This window comes from Hydra vulgaris, chromosome 07 (assembly GCF_038396675.1).
Source record: "Hydra vulgaris chromosome 07, alternate assembly HydraT2T_AEP".
NCBI classification, from domain to species: Eukaryota; Metazoa; Cnidaria; class Hydrozoa; order Anthoathecata; family Hydridae; genus Hydra; species Hydra vulgaris.
In genome coordinates this window covers 26,829,795-26,846,204 of record NC_088926.1, presented here as the reverse complement: position 1 = coordinate 26,846,204, position 16,410 = coordinate 26,829,795, and the positions used below count along the sequence as shown (strand labels likewise).

The 16,410-nt window shown below is 26.6% G+C and overlaps 1 protein-coding gene across 1 annotated transcript in view; it reads right to left on the bottom strand.

Annotated features, from left to right (window-relative positions):
* Nucleotides 1–7,712: 7,712 nt before the first annotated feature.
* The window catches only part of LOC100215877 (multiple PDZ domain protein), a 61,402-nt gene continuing 52,704 nt past the window's right edge, over nt 7,713–16,410 (bottom strand). Inside the window, exons 29-34 of the mRNA XM_065801507.1 lie at nt 14,253–14,325; nt 10,347–10,494; nt 10,073–10,223; nt 9,784–9,977; nt 8,705–8,877; nt 7,713–8,465 (exon numbers count right to left, since the gene is read on the bottom strand). Of these exons, the coding sequence (XP_065657579.1) occupies nt 8,192–8,465; nt 8,705–8,877; nt 9,784–9,977; nt 10,073–10,223; nt 10,347–10,494; nt 14,253–14,325 (1,013 nt within the window). The 3' untranslated portion in view covers nt 7,713–8,191. The remainder of the gene's footprint in view (nt 8,466–8,704; nt 8,878–9,783; nt 9,978–10,072; nt 10,224–10,346; nt 10,495–14,252; nt 14,326–16,410) is intronic.

Here is a 16,410-nt window from a genome sequence, read left to right as displayed (position 1 = left end):
CAAATGTTATTATACCTCATTATATTTACAGATGTTGTTGGACAGATGTTATCAGACATGGCAAAAATTCATGTATGATTATTTTATTTTTTATTTTCTGTTAAATATTACATAGAAATCAGATGAGGTAGTAAAAAGGGCAATGCAACGGATACGAATATTTGATGCTTCAAATAAACTTCAGAGTAAAAATATTTTATGAACTAAGTTACTTTTTTGATAATGAAACAAACTTCTTTTGCAAAATTCTTACATTAACCTATCACTTAAACTTATTGACACTTATCAATCCGGAACTCCGATAGGAGAATCTAAATATAAAGACTCAATTAATTCTGAAGCAATTGTAAGGAAAACCTCTTGGGATTTCTAAACCGATTTGCTTTATAACTACAAAGAACAACTTTTGTTTTCCTGTTTAATTTACTTAAAACACAAAATAATTATGTTATGAATTAGAATAGAATTTTTATATTTACAAATTATATTTATGACTACATTTGCAGTGTTTTATTTTCTGACCGCAAAGCAAAGTTGCCATCTAAATCTAGAACTTTTATTTGTTTAACTTATTAAATTAGTTTAGCATTGTTTATATTTACTGTTTATTTAGCTTAGATTATTTTTGTCACTTCATCGAATAAAAATTGAGACTACTATACTGTTTTTGGAAAATTTTAAAAAAATCCAGAGATCATCATCTTTCTCCAACCAGAAATTTATTATCTTAGTAAATTAAGAGCTTCTATTAAGTTGCAATAATAGTATATTACTTTATTTTCATGTATATAGAGTTTTATTTTATTGAAACTTTTTTTTTCTCATTTAAAGTTGTTTACAGTAATAACATTGCCATAACATCAAATTATATTTTTATGATATTTGTATGTTGGCAAAAAAAAATATTTGTTTGAATGTAGATTAGGTCTATATTATAGAAGAAATCATATATTTACAGTTATGGACTTAATTGAAAAAAAAAATTTTTTAATTATAAAACGTAAAGTATTTGTCTGCATTCGCGCAAGGTGAGACACAAAAAAAAAAATTAAAAAATCAAAACAAAATAATGATATAATGAAAAACTATCTAGCCCATACAAGCACTCTCATGTGCTTAATGCAAGGCGGAGTGGGAATAAAAATCGGAGTGGGAACAAAAAGGGGAGTGGGTATGAGAATTTTAGTCTAGATTTAAAAAAACAAAAAAGAGTTGGGGGAAAGGGGTGGTTTTTTTTTTGTCTCCAGATAAAATAAGCAGGGGTTTCTTTAAAAAGGATGAATGAAACAACGAACAAACAGGATTTACCAGAAAGATATAAACAACTTTAAAAACAGATTTGTTATCAAATTTATAAAAATATAAACATGATTCATTTTTTAAAAACAGATTCTTGAATGCGTTTTTAATTGAATCATTATTAAAGCTGTGCATCATTTCATTTCCGATCTGACGCCATGTTTCGCGTTAAATATGTTTTATAATTAATTTCTAAAGTTTGTCTAGTAGGTTTACTATTAGACTTTTATACAGAACACGAATACAACAATTTAACAGTTTATGTGTAGCTTGTGGTGCTGTTTTTTCATAATTTTAATAAGATTTAACATGCTTTTATAACTTTTATACTAGAGGGGTCCTGGATATCCGGGCCGTTTTTGTATATTATCCGGTATCTAACCGGATAATAAAATAATCTGGTTGGCAACGCCAGATAACTCATGTTAATGAATAATAAGAAAAAAATTCCGAACTCTCCGATGTAGAAGATGCTGGTGGTGCTAATAATTTAAAGGCTTTAACAAGATATGATAACTGATCATTTAGTATTGCTAATACTAATTGGTCGGTTATCTAAAGCAATCATTAAAGCTATTTTATTATGTATTTGCTTTGATTTTTTTTTTGACTTTTTATTAATAATATCCTATATCATTTTGATGAATACAATTAATAAAATTAACTTTAAATAAGAAATAAAAAAAACAGTTTTCATTTCATATTTAAAGTTAATCTCAAATAAATTATTCATTAAAGTTTGCTTTTCATTTAACACATTTTCTTTGCTATTAACATGCTACCTTTTGAACAATCTTGTGTAGTCGATGTGTCGATGTGCAGTCGATGAAGTCGAAGGTTTTTTTTAGTTTTTTTTTGTTCCTTTTTATACAATTTTAAATGAAATTTTTTGAAGTGATTGTGCTGTGGAGTTATATAAAAAACGACTTTTAACTATTATCAGATCCCCTGCTTATTTAATTTCTACATAAAGTACAAGTTGTTGACGATTCAGAGAGATCATTTATTTTAAAACGTTTCCGATCAAAACTTTTCATTCTAGAATGGTTACTGTGGGAAAAATTTAAAAAACTTGACATCAAAGTGCGCATTGAAGGTCTTGTATTAAAAACATCTGTCCTTAAATACAAAATTATCCGGGCCAGATATTTTAGATTATCTTGTATTTGGATAATTAGAAAGAGCCATCCGGGACATCCATATTTTATCCCATGTGAAAGAATATTATATACTTAGTAGTGAAACCATTTCATTCAACAGACCATTCAACAACAAACCGTTCAGCGGCTCATTTTGATCAAACCGAGAATTACTAGATTTTTTTTATAGGTCAACAATTAATTTTTGATGAAACCTCCTAAATCTCAATTAAGTTAAAAATACGCTTTTGGGTCCACTTTCAGAAGCCACTTTAACACCTGAGAGCGTGATATCGTTAATCGATAAAATAACGGATAAGAAAAAAAGATCTGAAGTTTTATGCTGACAAAATAGTTTGGGGTGTATTCTTTCATCGTTCAACTAATAAATTTAAATACAATAACTTTTCATTTGTTTATTGAAAAAAGTAGAACACAACTTAACAATAATACCTAAAATATTTTTTTTAGATTTTTATTTTTAGAGATAATTTGATTCAAAAATTATGGTCATTTTATAACCTAAATATTTTTGAAATTATTTGTGTTTTCTTGATCTTATAACAAAATCAATTATAGCATTATATTACCCTAATAGTGTGCATAATTTTGAATGATGAGCGTTAATCACATAAAAAATATGCCTCTCACCAATAAGTTAAATAAAAAAAGTTTTTTTTTACTAGCCAGTTTTTAAGACTTTTAATGAGAAAACAGATGGATATTTTTATTAAAATTTTCAGCTGGAAGATGGTTAAAAAAAAAAATGATGAGTATATTTTGTTGTAAAACCATCTTTGCATTACCATTAAATAAAAGATTTTTAAAAAAGTGTCCTAGCCAATTATTATAGTTTTTTTGTCTTTAAAAAAAAAAAGATCTTTGTTTTGTTTATGTTACTTTTGATGCAAGGACGCGATAGAAACGTTCTTGCTGATTATGTCAAAACGTTAATTGCTGAATACGTCAAAAGTCATAAAAAAAAATCATAAATTTTGTGGTTTTAAAAGTTGCATAACTTTTCAACTAATACTAATAAAGTTCTAATTTCAATTTCCTAATTTACAAGGCCGGTTTATATCCAAACTTTTTTGTTTTTGTTTTGAAATGAAAGCTCTTTGTTGATAATAAACCCAATGGTGATTAATGAATATTCCCTTCCGTGTGTAGCACCTGAAAGTGTGAAAGAGAGTTAGGTTAAAATAATTTATAACAATTTGTGGTAACAATCGCAAAAATATTTAGTAAATGCTTTTGTGGTTAAAACTATTTTAAATATTTTTCTTTTAGGCTGTAGCACTGCAAAACAATTTCACAAATTCATAAAATAAAAATCCGCTGCTCCATATTAAGCGTAATCAGAAAAATTAATATCTTAAACGTTGTAACAAATTTTTTTTTTTTAAATTGCCCCTAGAAGCCCTCACGGTTTCGTCACAGAGCACCGTTGAAGAGCATTTAACTAGGAGGTTCACGCCTCCTTGTTTACCTCCTTGTTTACTTCTTGATTTAACCACTGCGCCACGACTGCTTAAATTTTTGTGGGAATTCAATTTCTGTTAAACCAAAAACATTATCGAATTTAAATACTCGATAGTGACACAAATCTTTAAATTTTAAGGTATAACAACATCAACAACAAAAAATCATAAAACACATTTATGAAAGTTCGTAAAAATAAAACTATCAAAATAATTTACAAATGTCTATTTTATTTCATTCCAAAGACTTGGTTTCTTACTTAAAAATCTAGACAGCTCTATTCAGAATCATCTGTTTTTTGTAAATAGTCTAGATTAGATTATCTATAAAAATTTTGATTAACTTTAATCATTATTAATTTAATTAGTTTTACTTTCGTTGTTTTGCAATTTACAATCCTTCATTATTATCATAGTTATATATTACATAAGTAACATAAATAATATATATATATATATATATATATATATATATATATATATATATATATATATTTATATAAATATATACACAAACACACAAACACACACACACACACACACACACACACACACACACACACACACACACACACACACATATATATATATATATATATATACATATATATATATATATATATATATATATATATATATATATATATATATATATATATATATATATATATTATATCATATTGTATAAGTCATATATATATTAAATCATATTATATAGTCATTATTATATATATATATATATATATATATATATATATATATATATATATATATATATATATATATATATATATATATATATATATTATATCATATTGTATAAGTCATATATATATTAAATCATATTATATAGTCATTATTATATATATATATATATATATATATATATATATATATATATATATATATATATATATATATATATTATATCATATTGTATAAGTCATATATATATTAAATCATATTATATAAGTCATATATATCAGTCATATTTATAATCATTATTTATCCTTTGATAATAAGTCATTTCTAAAATAATTTTACGTTGTTAGAAAAATTTGAAATGCTGTTACTGTATACATTGAAGGCTTGGAATAAATTTTTACAAATACGTTAACAAATCAGTAGGGACATTTCTGCACCACCTCTATAATTAATATATAAAGCTGTTTTAAGTTTTATTTACGATTTTGCAAACGTTTTAAATCAAAAATTATAAGTAGTTAGATTTCTCTGAAAAAGTCTGTTACATTAAACAGCAGGAAGAAATAAAGATAGTGGCTAGACACCTTATGGAACATTATTAGTTTATTATTAAAACACACTCGCGTTTATTTCTATTATATATACACTCAAGACCTTATGACTTGTTAAATAGAAATATTGCTTTGTCAATCAAAATCAAAACTTAAGTAAAAACTCTTTATGAATGTCAATAAATATAAAGTTTTTTTCCTTAAGCTTTTTAAAGTAATAATAAATGTTATATTTTAAATCAAGCATAAAAGCAAGGATGGTGTACGGAAAGCATGAAAGCAAGGATCGTGTACGGAAAGCATAAAAGCACGGAAAAATTTTGAATTTTTTTATTTTTTGGTTAATTTTAATAGCTCTCTATATTTGGAGCACCACGCCTAATACTAGCATAAAATATTTGACCAGGTATTAAAGTCTATTTTAACATTTGTTTTGTAATCAAGAATTACGTAGCAACCAAATTTTGTCAAAACGTTTTGACAACGTTGGTTGCTACGTAATTCGACGTTGCTTAGATTTGCACTAGAGTTGGATGTTACTGGAAGAGAAAAATGAAGTTTATAAAGCAAGATAATGATTGACAGACAATTTGAAAGATTGCAAATTATATGAATGAGGAAAACAAGATTAAGGGAGCAAATTCCAAAAAACTGATGTTCGAAGAAAATAACTAGACAAAAAATTTTTTTGTTGTTGCAATTAAGAATAGTCACAGTAAAAGGATGAGCATAATTGAGTGACGAGTAACACGAGAATGAAATTTAGTGGATGGCACAAGAGATGCTAGCTCTTTAGAGCAGAGTTCATTATAGCATTTATGGAAAAGAGAAGCAGCATTACCACGATGTGACAATGGTTGAAGATTGGTTGCAAGAGCAGGTCCAACTATGTTTACGATACGTTTTTGCACCTTGTCTAAAAGAAAAAGAACATCATTCGAAGATCCGCCCCAGATATTGAAACGGTATGGTATACTGTTTCTATTATACTCTTTATAATATCCTTTGTAATATATTCACCAGCCATTGAGAGCCCCATGCAGTAGCAGAAGGGATATTCTTCTCATGCTCAAATGCACCCTCCAAGCAATCAGAAAGTATTGACTCCTTATCAGACAAGAACAATTTGGAGTACCATTAGCAAACAATGCTACGTGAGATGTTAGAATTTCTGGGAGACCGTTAATGAAAATTAAAGAGAGTAGAGCCAAACATAGGACCTTGAAAAACCCCTGAAGTTAAAGGAAATGAAGGAGGGTGCTGTCCATTGAGGACAATTTTTATGCTACAATTGTTAAGGAAGGATTCGCTGACCTTGAAGATATTACCTATTACACCGTAAGAAGAGAGGTTATAGAGCTTATACCAGCGTGACTAAACTTTATCAAAAGCTTTAGAAATATCGAGAGCAATATCCCTAACCTCTCCACATCTATCTAATGCACGTTAAAACTACCATTAATAAATCAGCAGTAGAACGAGAAGATTGAAATCCATATTGACGATCAGAAAGTAGGTTGTAAGATTGTTGTTGTACAAAATACTTGCTTGCATTTTGATACTATTTTTGGTCTGGTTTGAATATTTTACTTTTTGATAGGAGTAAACTCCGTAAAAACCCTCGTCTTTTTGCACAAAAGAACGCGACTTTTTATATCTTTTTGCTCTTACACGTCACTTAGTCCATGATTCTGCAAATATGAATAACGAAATTACGAGGACAACTTTTTATTCACAAATATCTTCTTTCTTCCTTATCCTAAATGCGATGGATGAATAAAGAATCCTTGCAACGTTTGAGAACACAGGACATAGTTTACTGTTTGAATTTGGCTAGTTTAATATCGTCCATATATTACGAATCGCTAAATTTCACTAATAAACAAAACAAAAAAAGTCAAATGTTTTACCTAGCAGAGTCTCATATAAAGTAAATCTCAAAATAGCTTATTAAGTTTAGTTAAAATCGCCGCGTAAAAAAGCTTAAGATGTCCTACTTCTTTTTAAAAAATAAATTTAGAATTGCGTCCATAATGAACGATTTCTTAACAATAAAAAGTTAAATAATACAAAATGCGTAAATAGCGGAACAGCATTTAACCAAGTTCACACCTCTTACCTTACCAATCTTGCATATATAGCCAAAACCGGATTCGAACTAAGGACTTCCAGTCAGTCGGCCAGAAGCCGCAGACCTCCAGTTAAAGCTAACAGAAGCCAGAATTCCTACTACTACATCATGGGTGCTATCTATCTTTCTCGTTAGTTAAACTAATTTATTATTCATTAACAAAAAAAAAGCAAAAATTTTATCAAAGTTTCGACTACAAACTATGTAAGGAATAACTATAGATTTAAAAATGCACAATAGCTCGTAGAAAACTATTAATACTTATAAACAGACCCTAAAAATTGTTTTGGACACATGTAATATTACGAGCAACAAAATTTATTCTAATGATAAAATAAAATAAGAACAAATAAAATTTCAAACATTGCTAACTAGTTTAGTTACGATAACAAATACCTAAAGAAACTTTCTGCTTTTTTATTTACATCTTTTTATAAAAATTTATACAAAATATAAACAAATTAAAAATAAAAATATTCCTTTGTAAATAGCTAAAATAGAAACAAAAAATTACGAAAACTGTAGTTTACAAATTGATTTTTTATTCAACTTAAGAAAGTAAGACAGTATAAAAATACAAGTAGTAACTTGTATTTTTAATTATTTTCTTGTAATAAAATATTATAAATCTTTTATATACTTATAATGAACAATGAATAGAAAACAAAACATGTTTTTTTTATTTTTTAAATAAGAAGCGTCTTTCCCCCTTTCACCAAAAAATGCACGCTATTGATATTTATGGAGTCCGTAAGTCAGCGTGTTTACAGGAACATGTACATACTATTGTACACATTGCGTGTTAACCAGAACATGTTATTCGCCAATGTCTTATTCTTTTTTGTGGAGACCTGTGCGATTCGGGTATTATTTTATTTGGGTAGATTAGGAAGATGACAAAACAGTTAATTTTATAGAGCCTTTGCTTTTTTTTAAGATATTGACAGCTACATCGTGGGTCACACCTTCTAGACTTATACCATTAACATCAAGAATTTGGTCTCCTCTTTTCAAACGGGTGTCTTTCGCAGCAGCACCTTTCTCGAAAACTGTTTTAACGTAAATCGGTAAATTTCCATGAGGTGAACCACATCCACCGACTATACTAAAACCTAGTCCTTCTGAACCACGCTCAAGCTCTATAGACTTAATATGCGGTCTGTAAAAGTATTAAATATAAACTTTATAATAACTAAAATAATAACTACAACAATAATGATAATGTAATCGCTTTGATAAATCAATAAAATTAGGGACTTCAGTTTGATATTTAATTATAGATTTATAGAATATAATTTTTAAATTTATCTTTATTTTGATCATAGAAAAAACACCTCCACCTAATTTTTTGATATCTGATATTTATTAGTAAATCAATCGCACATAAAAACTACTTACTTAAAAATAATACTATCATTTGAGCCGGTGCTTGAATTCAAGTTTGAGGGCTTAGCTTCAAGTGATTCATTTTCTTGATTTACAGTCGTTAAGGTTGCGGCCGGATGCCCCTTACCAATAATTGGACGGCTAATAGACAAAACTACTCTTCCTCTTAAATCAGCTAGCATTGACTAAAATAACAAGAAATAATAAATCTAAATTAATAAAAAATAAATCTCTATAAAAGATAAGAAATAAGGAATCGTCTTCTTAAAGATATCACAGAAATTAGTGCCGTGGCTAGTGGATCAGCCCACCCAAAACCTGTCATTAGGGCCCCAAAATCTTAAAAATTGTTCCATTAGGTAGGAGAGAATGGGGAGAAGTGAGACGCGAGAGAAGTGGGACAACCTGAAATATCTAATTAGGAGTGGTGCCTAAATACTGTTATTAAATGTAAACAATTAAACTGCTTCCCTTTTATTTAGCAGAAATTGCTTTGTTTTCCTGCGTGCGCTAGAAGCTCTAATCTTAAAATGTACCTTAAAAAATTGTTTACATTGGGGTGAAGCAGGAGAGAAAAAAGAAATATTTATGCCCCGCTTCTTCCAATCGCCATTTGATTATTTTGATTGGTGAAAGCTCTCGAACATTTGTATGTCGATTAGGTGATTATATGATTTTATCAGTTTCTATTTAATAATTTGTGTTAAAATGTTGTTTTAAATTTATTTGTCCCACTTCTATTCACACTTGTTCCACTTTACCCCAATGGCAAGGTTTCTCTAAAAGCAGAAATTTATATACTTAGTTATAATTGACTGGAAACCTAGGGGATTGAATCGGTGCTTAAAAAGAAGGTTTATTTGTTTGGTTTAGTTTATACATCAAATAGCAAAGATATTGCAATTACCCTAAAAAATTTTGTACGTGTTCCACTTCTCCCCTACTATTAAAAAAAAAAAAAGCCTCGGCTTACTAAAGGTACTCTTAAAAAAAACACTTGCCACGGCTCTGCAGAAAATAACATTTTCATTTTAAATTCAACATCGAAAAACTTCATTTGAAGTAATTAAAAATATAAGGCTTTTGCTAACCTGAGCAGTTGAAATATCTTGGACTGTATAATCATTTATTTTTATAAGACGATCACCAATGCGAAGGTGAGTCCTACCAGCAACCGATCCTGGCTGAATGTAGGACACAGAAATAACTCCATTTGGTCCCGGAGTGAGACTCATGCCAAGAGGCTCTTTAGCGGATCTGTAAAATTCGATAAGATGACCATCGCCTTTAAAAGAATTTACGAATAAATTAATGGCAATAAGAAAAAAAAAATGTAATTATCATATTTATATACAACAGGTTTTTGAGGTAAATTAATACCTGTTTGTTTAAAACCACCCGGAATACACGGTATTAAAGATTCTATTGATTTATCGTAGCCAGCTGGTAGATTTTTGTCAGGTTTTGTATGATCACGAGATGAAACTCCTTTTAACCGTGATACTTCTAACGTAACAGAGCCTTGAACGCGCTACCAAAAAAAAATAAAAAATAAAAACTTTCCATTTTATAAGCTTTTAACTTTTTTCATTCATTTAATGAAAAAAAAAAAAAAAAATAAATATATTTTTGTTAATAATTTATAAATAAATACTTTTAACATCGCGGCAGCTTTTTCTTGAGAAGTACTTCTCAGGTCTTCACCGTTGATAGAAAGAATTTCATCGCCATGAGCTAATTTTCCACATAAATCAGCGATACTTCCTTTCACAACATCGGATATAAAAACACCGGTTTCGTTTCTAAAAAGTTAAAATCGTAAAAAAAAAAAAAAAAAACATTTAAAAGTGGCTAATAAAAAACTTGTTCTCATCAAAAAACAAAAAAAAAACAACAACAAAAAAACGTTACTTAAATTTCTTATATGAAAAACTCAACACTTAATCAAAAACTAAAGACAAAGAAATCGATCAAAAACATGCTTTTATTACGCTTTCAAACGGTATAAATATATCTTTGAGTAAAACTTATATAAATTAAAACGTATATGAAAAACGTAAAGCTATTTAACCACGTACTATTATTCTTAACATTCTTGAAATAGTTGTTATGTAAGTCGATTAGGTTAAAAATTTAATTCCAGAATACAAAAAAACAAAACAAGCGAATAATATAAAAAAAAAATGTCAATATTTGAAAAAAGGTAAAATTTTCTTTATAGGCAATGGTACTTTGCTGGTTCAAAAAAAAAAGAAAAGGATTTTCCTTATAAACAAGTAATTAAACATTTATATTTATTAAAACAAAGCTTTAATGTGCCGTAATAATATGAAAAGTTTATAACGGTCGGCGTCTTATGGATTGTAACTAAAAATAGATATATTCGGCAGCAATCGAAATCAACGATTTCGCGGAAGTCAGAGTATTTAAAAAATATTATTTACAACGTTCGATATTCAAAAAATGACACTAAGAATTGATTTACTTTCTCAGCGTAGTTAAGGAGAGATTCGAAGAAAAACATAGCTTTTAGGCCTTTACGTTTTTAAAAAATGCCGTTTTATTTTGTGTGCATTTTGATTGGTTGATTTTTTTAAAAAATCGCGAAGCTCGTTGTTTTATTTTGTTTACAAATATTCGGTGAATTTATTATCTGGGAGTTTCAAGTTTTAGCTTAATACTATGGGGCAGAAGTTATATAAAAGCTGAAACGTTTCTGTTTAGTATTTTTTCAAACGACTGTAAAGAGATTATGGAAGTAAATTACTATGAGTGAAAACTAATGTTAAAACTTCGATTTTAACATTTTTACTGTTTACAAAAAGATAAAATATGAGGTTTTTAGTCATTTATTGAATATTTTAACGATGTAAACGAGGAGATTTATTACTTTCGAATAAAAGAGACATTTTTGAAATGTAAATACTTAACACATTTGTTTCAGCTGTTTTTATGACGCTGACCCGTCGCGTTTTGTGTATTTTAGTGGTAGTTTTGTTTTGCTTGATGCTTTAGTTAAAAAAAGATTTAGAAAAAAATAATAAATTATACAAGAAAAGCTTTAGTTCTACTTTTTTTAAATATGTAACAGTAAAAGTCGAAAATAAGCGGAAAACATAAAAACTTGAAGTTTAAAAATGCAAATTTTTGTTTTTTAAAAATGCTAATCGTTCGGATCTCTCCTCAACAACGCTGAGTTGTTTCAGCCATTTATTTATTTAAAAAAAAAAGTCATTTATTAATACAATTATTACTACTAGCTTCAGAATACTAACGTCACTTTAAAAATGTAATCAAAAACGTCAATAATTATTATATATATATATATATATATATATATATATATATATATATATATATATATATATATATATATATATATATATATATATAATTTAAATGAAATGAAAAAATTAAAACTTTATTATAGAACTCCAAGTTTCACGCCAATCTGCAATTGTTAGACATTATTCATGAATCTGAGCTTTTGTTTGCTTAAAGTGAGTCAAAATACAATGTTTAGTTTTCTGTGATTTGTATTTTTTTGGGGTGCGTTTTGTGCAACGATTTGGAGGTTGAATATCCAATGTAAAGTTTATCAGATTTAATTACATCAACTTTGTTATTAAATAGGAGTGTTTAACATTTTATCAGTTTATTGATGGATGATCGTTAGTACACATAAATGACTCTATTTGTACTAAAATATTGTTTAATTATTCTTTGCATTTTTTTTGTGAGAATGATAACCATGGAAACCATGTCATATATTTTGAGTTACAATATAATTGTTGAATTATTCATAAATTATTCATAGTATCTCACAACTAAACAGGAATAAGTCCCAAGACAGCAACGGGGTAAGTGCTGAATACCTTGGAAACTCTTATAATAATCTCCATATATGGCTCTTTAAACTTTATAACAGTATTTTAATAAATGAAAAGGTATCAAAAGATCTATCAACTTCAACAATTATTCCATGTTAATTCATTTAAAAAAACTCATTATAATCCAGATAATTACCCCAGAATTAGTACTTTACATATCTTTACTAAACTTCTAGAATATCTAGTCTTACTTATATAACCTAGTATAACAAATAGCCATTCCCACCAGTTTGAGTTGAGGAGTACGGCAAGGATCTATTCCATCACCACATCAATGTAACATTCATACTAAAAGCATCTTTAATAGAATTGCCTCAGAATGTAGAATCAACAATAAATAACATCATGCAGGTATCATTGAATATGCAGATGATATGATTTTGCTAAGTCCTACAATATCTGGTCTACAAGAACTGATTGACAGATTTCAAATCTACGAAGAAGCAAACTTTATCAAACTAAACACTGACAACAAATTTCTGAAACAAGTTATATTTCAAACAATGTTATTTAAATTAACTTAACTTCAATTATATCTTTAAAATAAATTTAAATATCTGGGTTTCTAATAAGATAATGGTTTTAACAAAAACAAGATTACAACACATCAAAAAACAAACTTAAATGAGCATATAACTCAGTTTCAATCCGTTGCAATAACTATAATTGACAGTGGAATTCGTGTCTTCCAGCAATCATTAATAGTTCATTTACATAACTCCTTTACAATTCTAAATATATGGTCTCAAGCTATGCAAATATAATGCCAGTTTCCTTAGCAACATAGAAATTGTAAGAAGGGCATTTTTAAAATCATTTTTTTGTCTTAAAATTTAGTAAAAATTACCTGAATTCGTTTTTAAAATAAAAGACTTTTTAACTATTCTCCTTCAAAACAAAGTATATCTATTTGTTGAAAAATCAAACTTGCTATTCACTTATATTAAAGCAATCACTGGTAACACAAAATAAAAATTATTTTACAAATGAAGTGGTTGCAACTCGTTACAATCTTTGCTTAAACTTCTTCCAATGCATAATAGAGGGAAAAAAACTATTTTACACAACCTTTCCAAGAACTACAAGCCGATGTTGTATCAATATTAAAAGAATCATCCCAGTTATGTTACTTTAAAGAGCAAAGTTACTTAAAAGAGCAAAGAGCAACTTTTATAACTTTGATGGAGAAGAATATTTCTAAAACACTGAACCAAAAAACAGCGGAAAACATAGCGTTTAGTTGTTAGTGATTAATGCTAACAACTTTTTTATTTAATGCAAACAAAGTAAATAAAAGTAAATAAAATTACAGGTAAAATAAATTATACTTAAAGAAGTTACAAATTAAATTAAGACCAGTTAAAACAACATGGTTCTTAAAGGTAAAAACATATATAATCAAACTATTATAATATATATATATATATATATATATATATATATATATATATATATATATATATATATATATATATATATATATATATATATATATATATGTATATATATATATATACATACATATATATATATATACATATATATATATATATATATATATATATATATATATATATATATATATATATATATATATATATATATATATATATATATATATATATATATAAAACACAATTATTATAATAATACAAAATAAAAACTGATACCTTCCTACAATGGTTAGACCAAGACCACCTATGCTTGGTTTTTCAATGCAGACTGTGAAATAGTCAAACGAATCTGTTTAAGACATAGTAATAAATAAAATTATTTATAAAAAATTTTTATAAAAGAAAATGTGTATATATATGAATAAAAATATACATATATATATATACATATCTACATATATGTATATTTTTATTCATATATATATATATATATATATATATATATATATATATATATATATATATATATATATATATATATATATATATATATATATTAGTAGAAAATCACTGAACAAATTTTTTTTTCATTTTACACTGTGTTTCATCAGTAAAGATTCATCAGAAATTTCTGATGGATTCATCAGGACTTCTGATAAATCTTTATTGATGAAACACAGTGTAAAATGAAAAAATTTTTTGTTACGTGATTTTCTACTAATATATAATTGCTCTGTTCTTTTAAGAACATTGAGCACTATATTGTGTAGAATACATTTTAAAGTGGTTTATATATATATATATATATATATATATATATATATATATATACGCGTTTATGAAGATGCCCTTAAAAAAAGTTGCTTTCAAAATTTCGAGCTAAAATTTGAAAAGAAAATTGCAAAAAAGCGTAATAGAAATAGAAACATAATTTGGTTCAACCCCCCCCCCCAACCTCCGTACAGCAAAAATGTTTCAACAAATATAGGTAAAATTTTTCTAAAATTAGTAGACAAACATTTTCCTCCCTCTAATAAATTACATAAGATTTTTAACAGAAATACCATTAAAGTAAGTTATAGTTGTACAAAAAATTTAGAAAGAATTATAAAAGGCCACAACTACGCGTTAATTAATAAAAATGAACATATAAAAGAAAAAAACACTGATTATTGTAACTTCCCGTTAACAAAAAAATATAGTAATTAAAAATTTTTTATAATAATTTATAACTTCCTGTAAAATATTTTTTTCTATAAATTGAATTTTTTTTGAGATTTAGTAACTCTTCCTGATGATCCAGCAATGGTGAAACTTCAAGTCGAAGATAAAAGTTAGATAAGTGTTTTTTACTAATTTATTTATTTATTGCTCTGTTCTTTAAGAACATTGAGCACTCTATTTGTAAAATACACTAACATAATTTTTATATATATATATATATTAGGGTGTACCAATAAACAACATTTTTGAAAATAATCTGCTCCTACCCCCTAAATGTGTCTTATCTTATACAAAAACACTAGGTTTAAAATTTTTTTAAATAACAAATATTTGAAGGGGTCCCTCAAGACCCTCGAATATTTAATGGGTCCCTAATACTTTCAAAAAAAAAGTTTTTCAAAAAAATGTCAACCTGGTACTCAAATGAAGCAAAATCATATAAAAAATTCAAAAATAATATTCATTTAAAAATATTTTAACTTATTTATCAAAATTATCATAAAAAATGCATTTTTTTTCATCATTTGTTAAAAAATGTAACATTTTATGTAATAAAACTAAACTTTCTTTTGAAAATATTAGAGACCCATTAAATATTTGAGGGTCTTGAGGGAGCCCTTAAAATATTTTTTATTCAAAAAGATTTTAAACCTAGTGTTTTTGTATAAGATAAGACACATTTAGGGGGTAGGAGCAGATTATTTTCAAAAATGTTGTTTATTGGTACACCCTAATATATATATATATATATATATATATATATATATATATATATATATATATATATATATATATATATATATATATATATATATATATATATATATATATATATATATAAACATATATATATATAAACATATATATATATAAACATATATATATATAAACATATATATATATATATATAAACATATATATATATATAAACATATATATATACATATATCCAGCATTTTTTGATGTTTGAGATAACTATCTAACATAGAACTAACTCCAAAAATTTATGTTTATACTTATGTTAAATAAAAATGCATTGCAAAATATTGCAAGGATTGGAGTCAGCAAAAAAAAAGCCCTAAAATTTTTGCCCCAACTACCCCAATCAAGAGAGCAACAAGTTGATAAAAGGTTTTTCGTACTATTCTTAAATAAATTTACATTCATCAATAAATTCTAAATTTCACACAAAAATCTCTTAGAGTTCAAA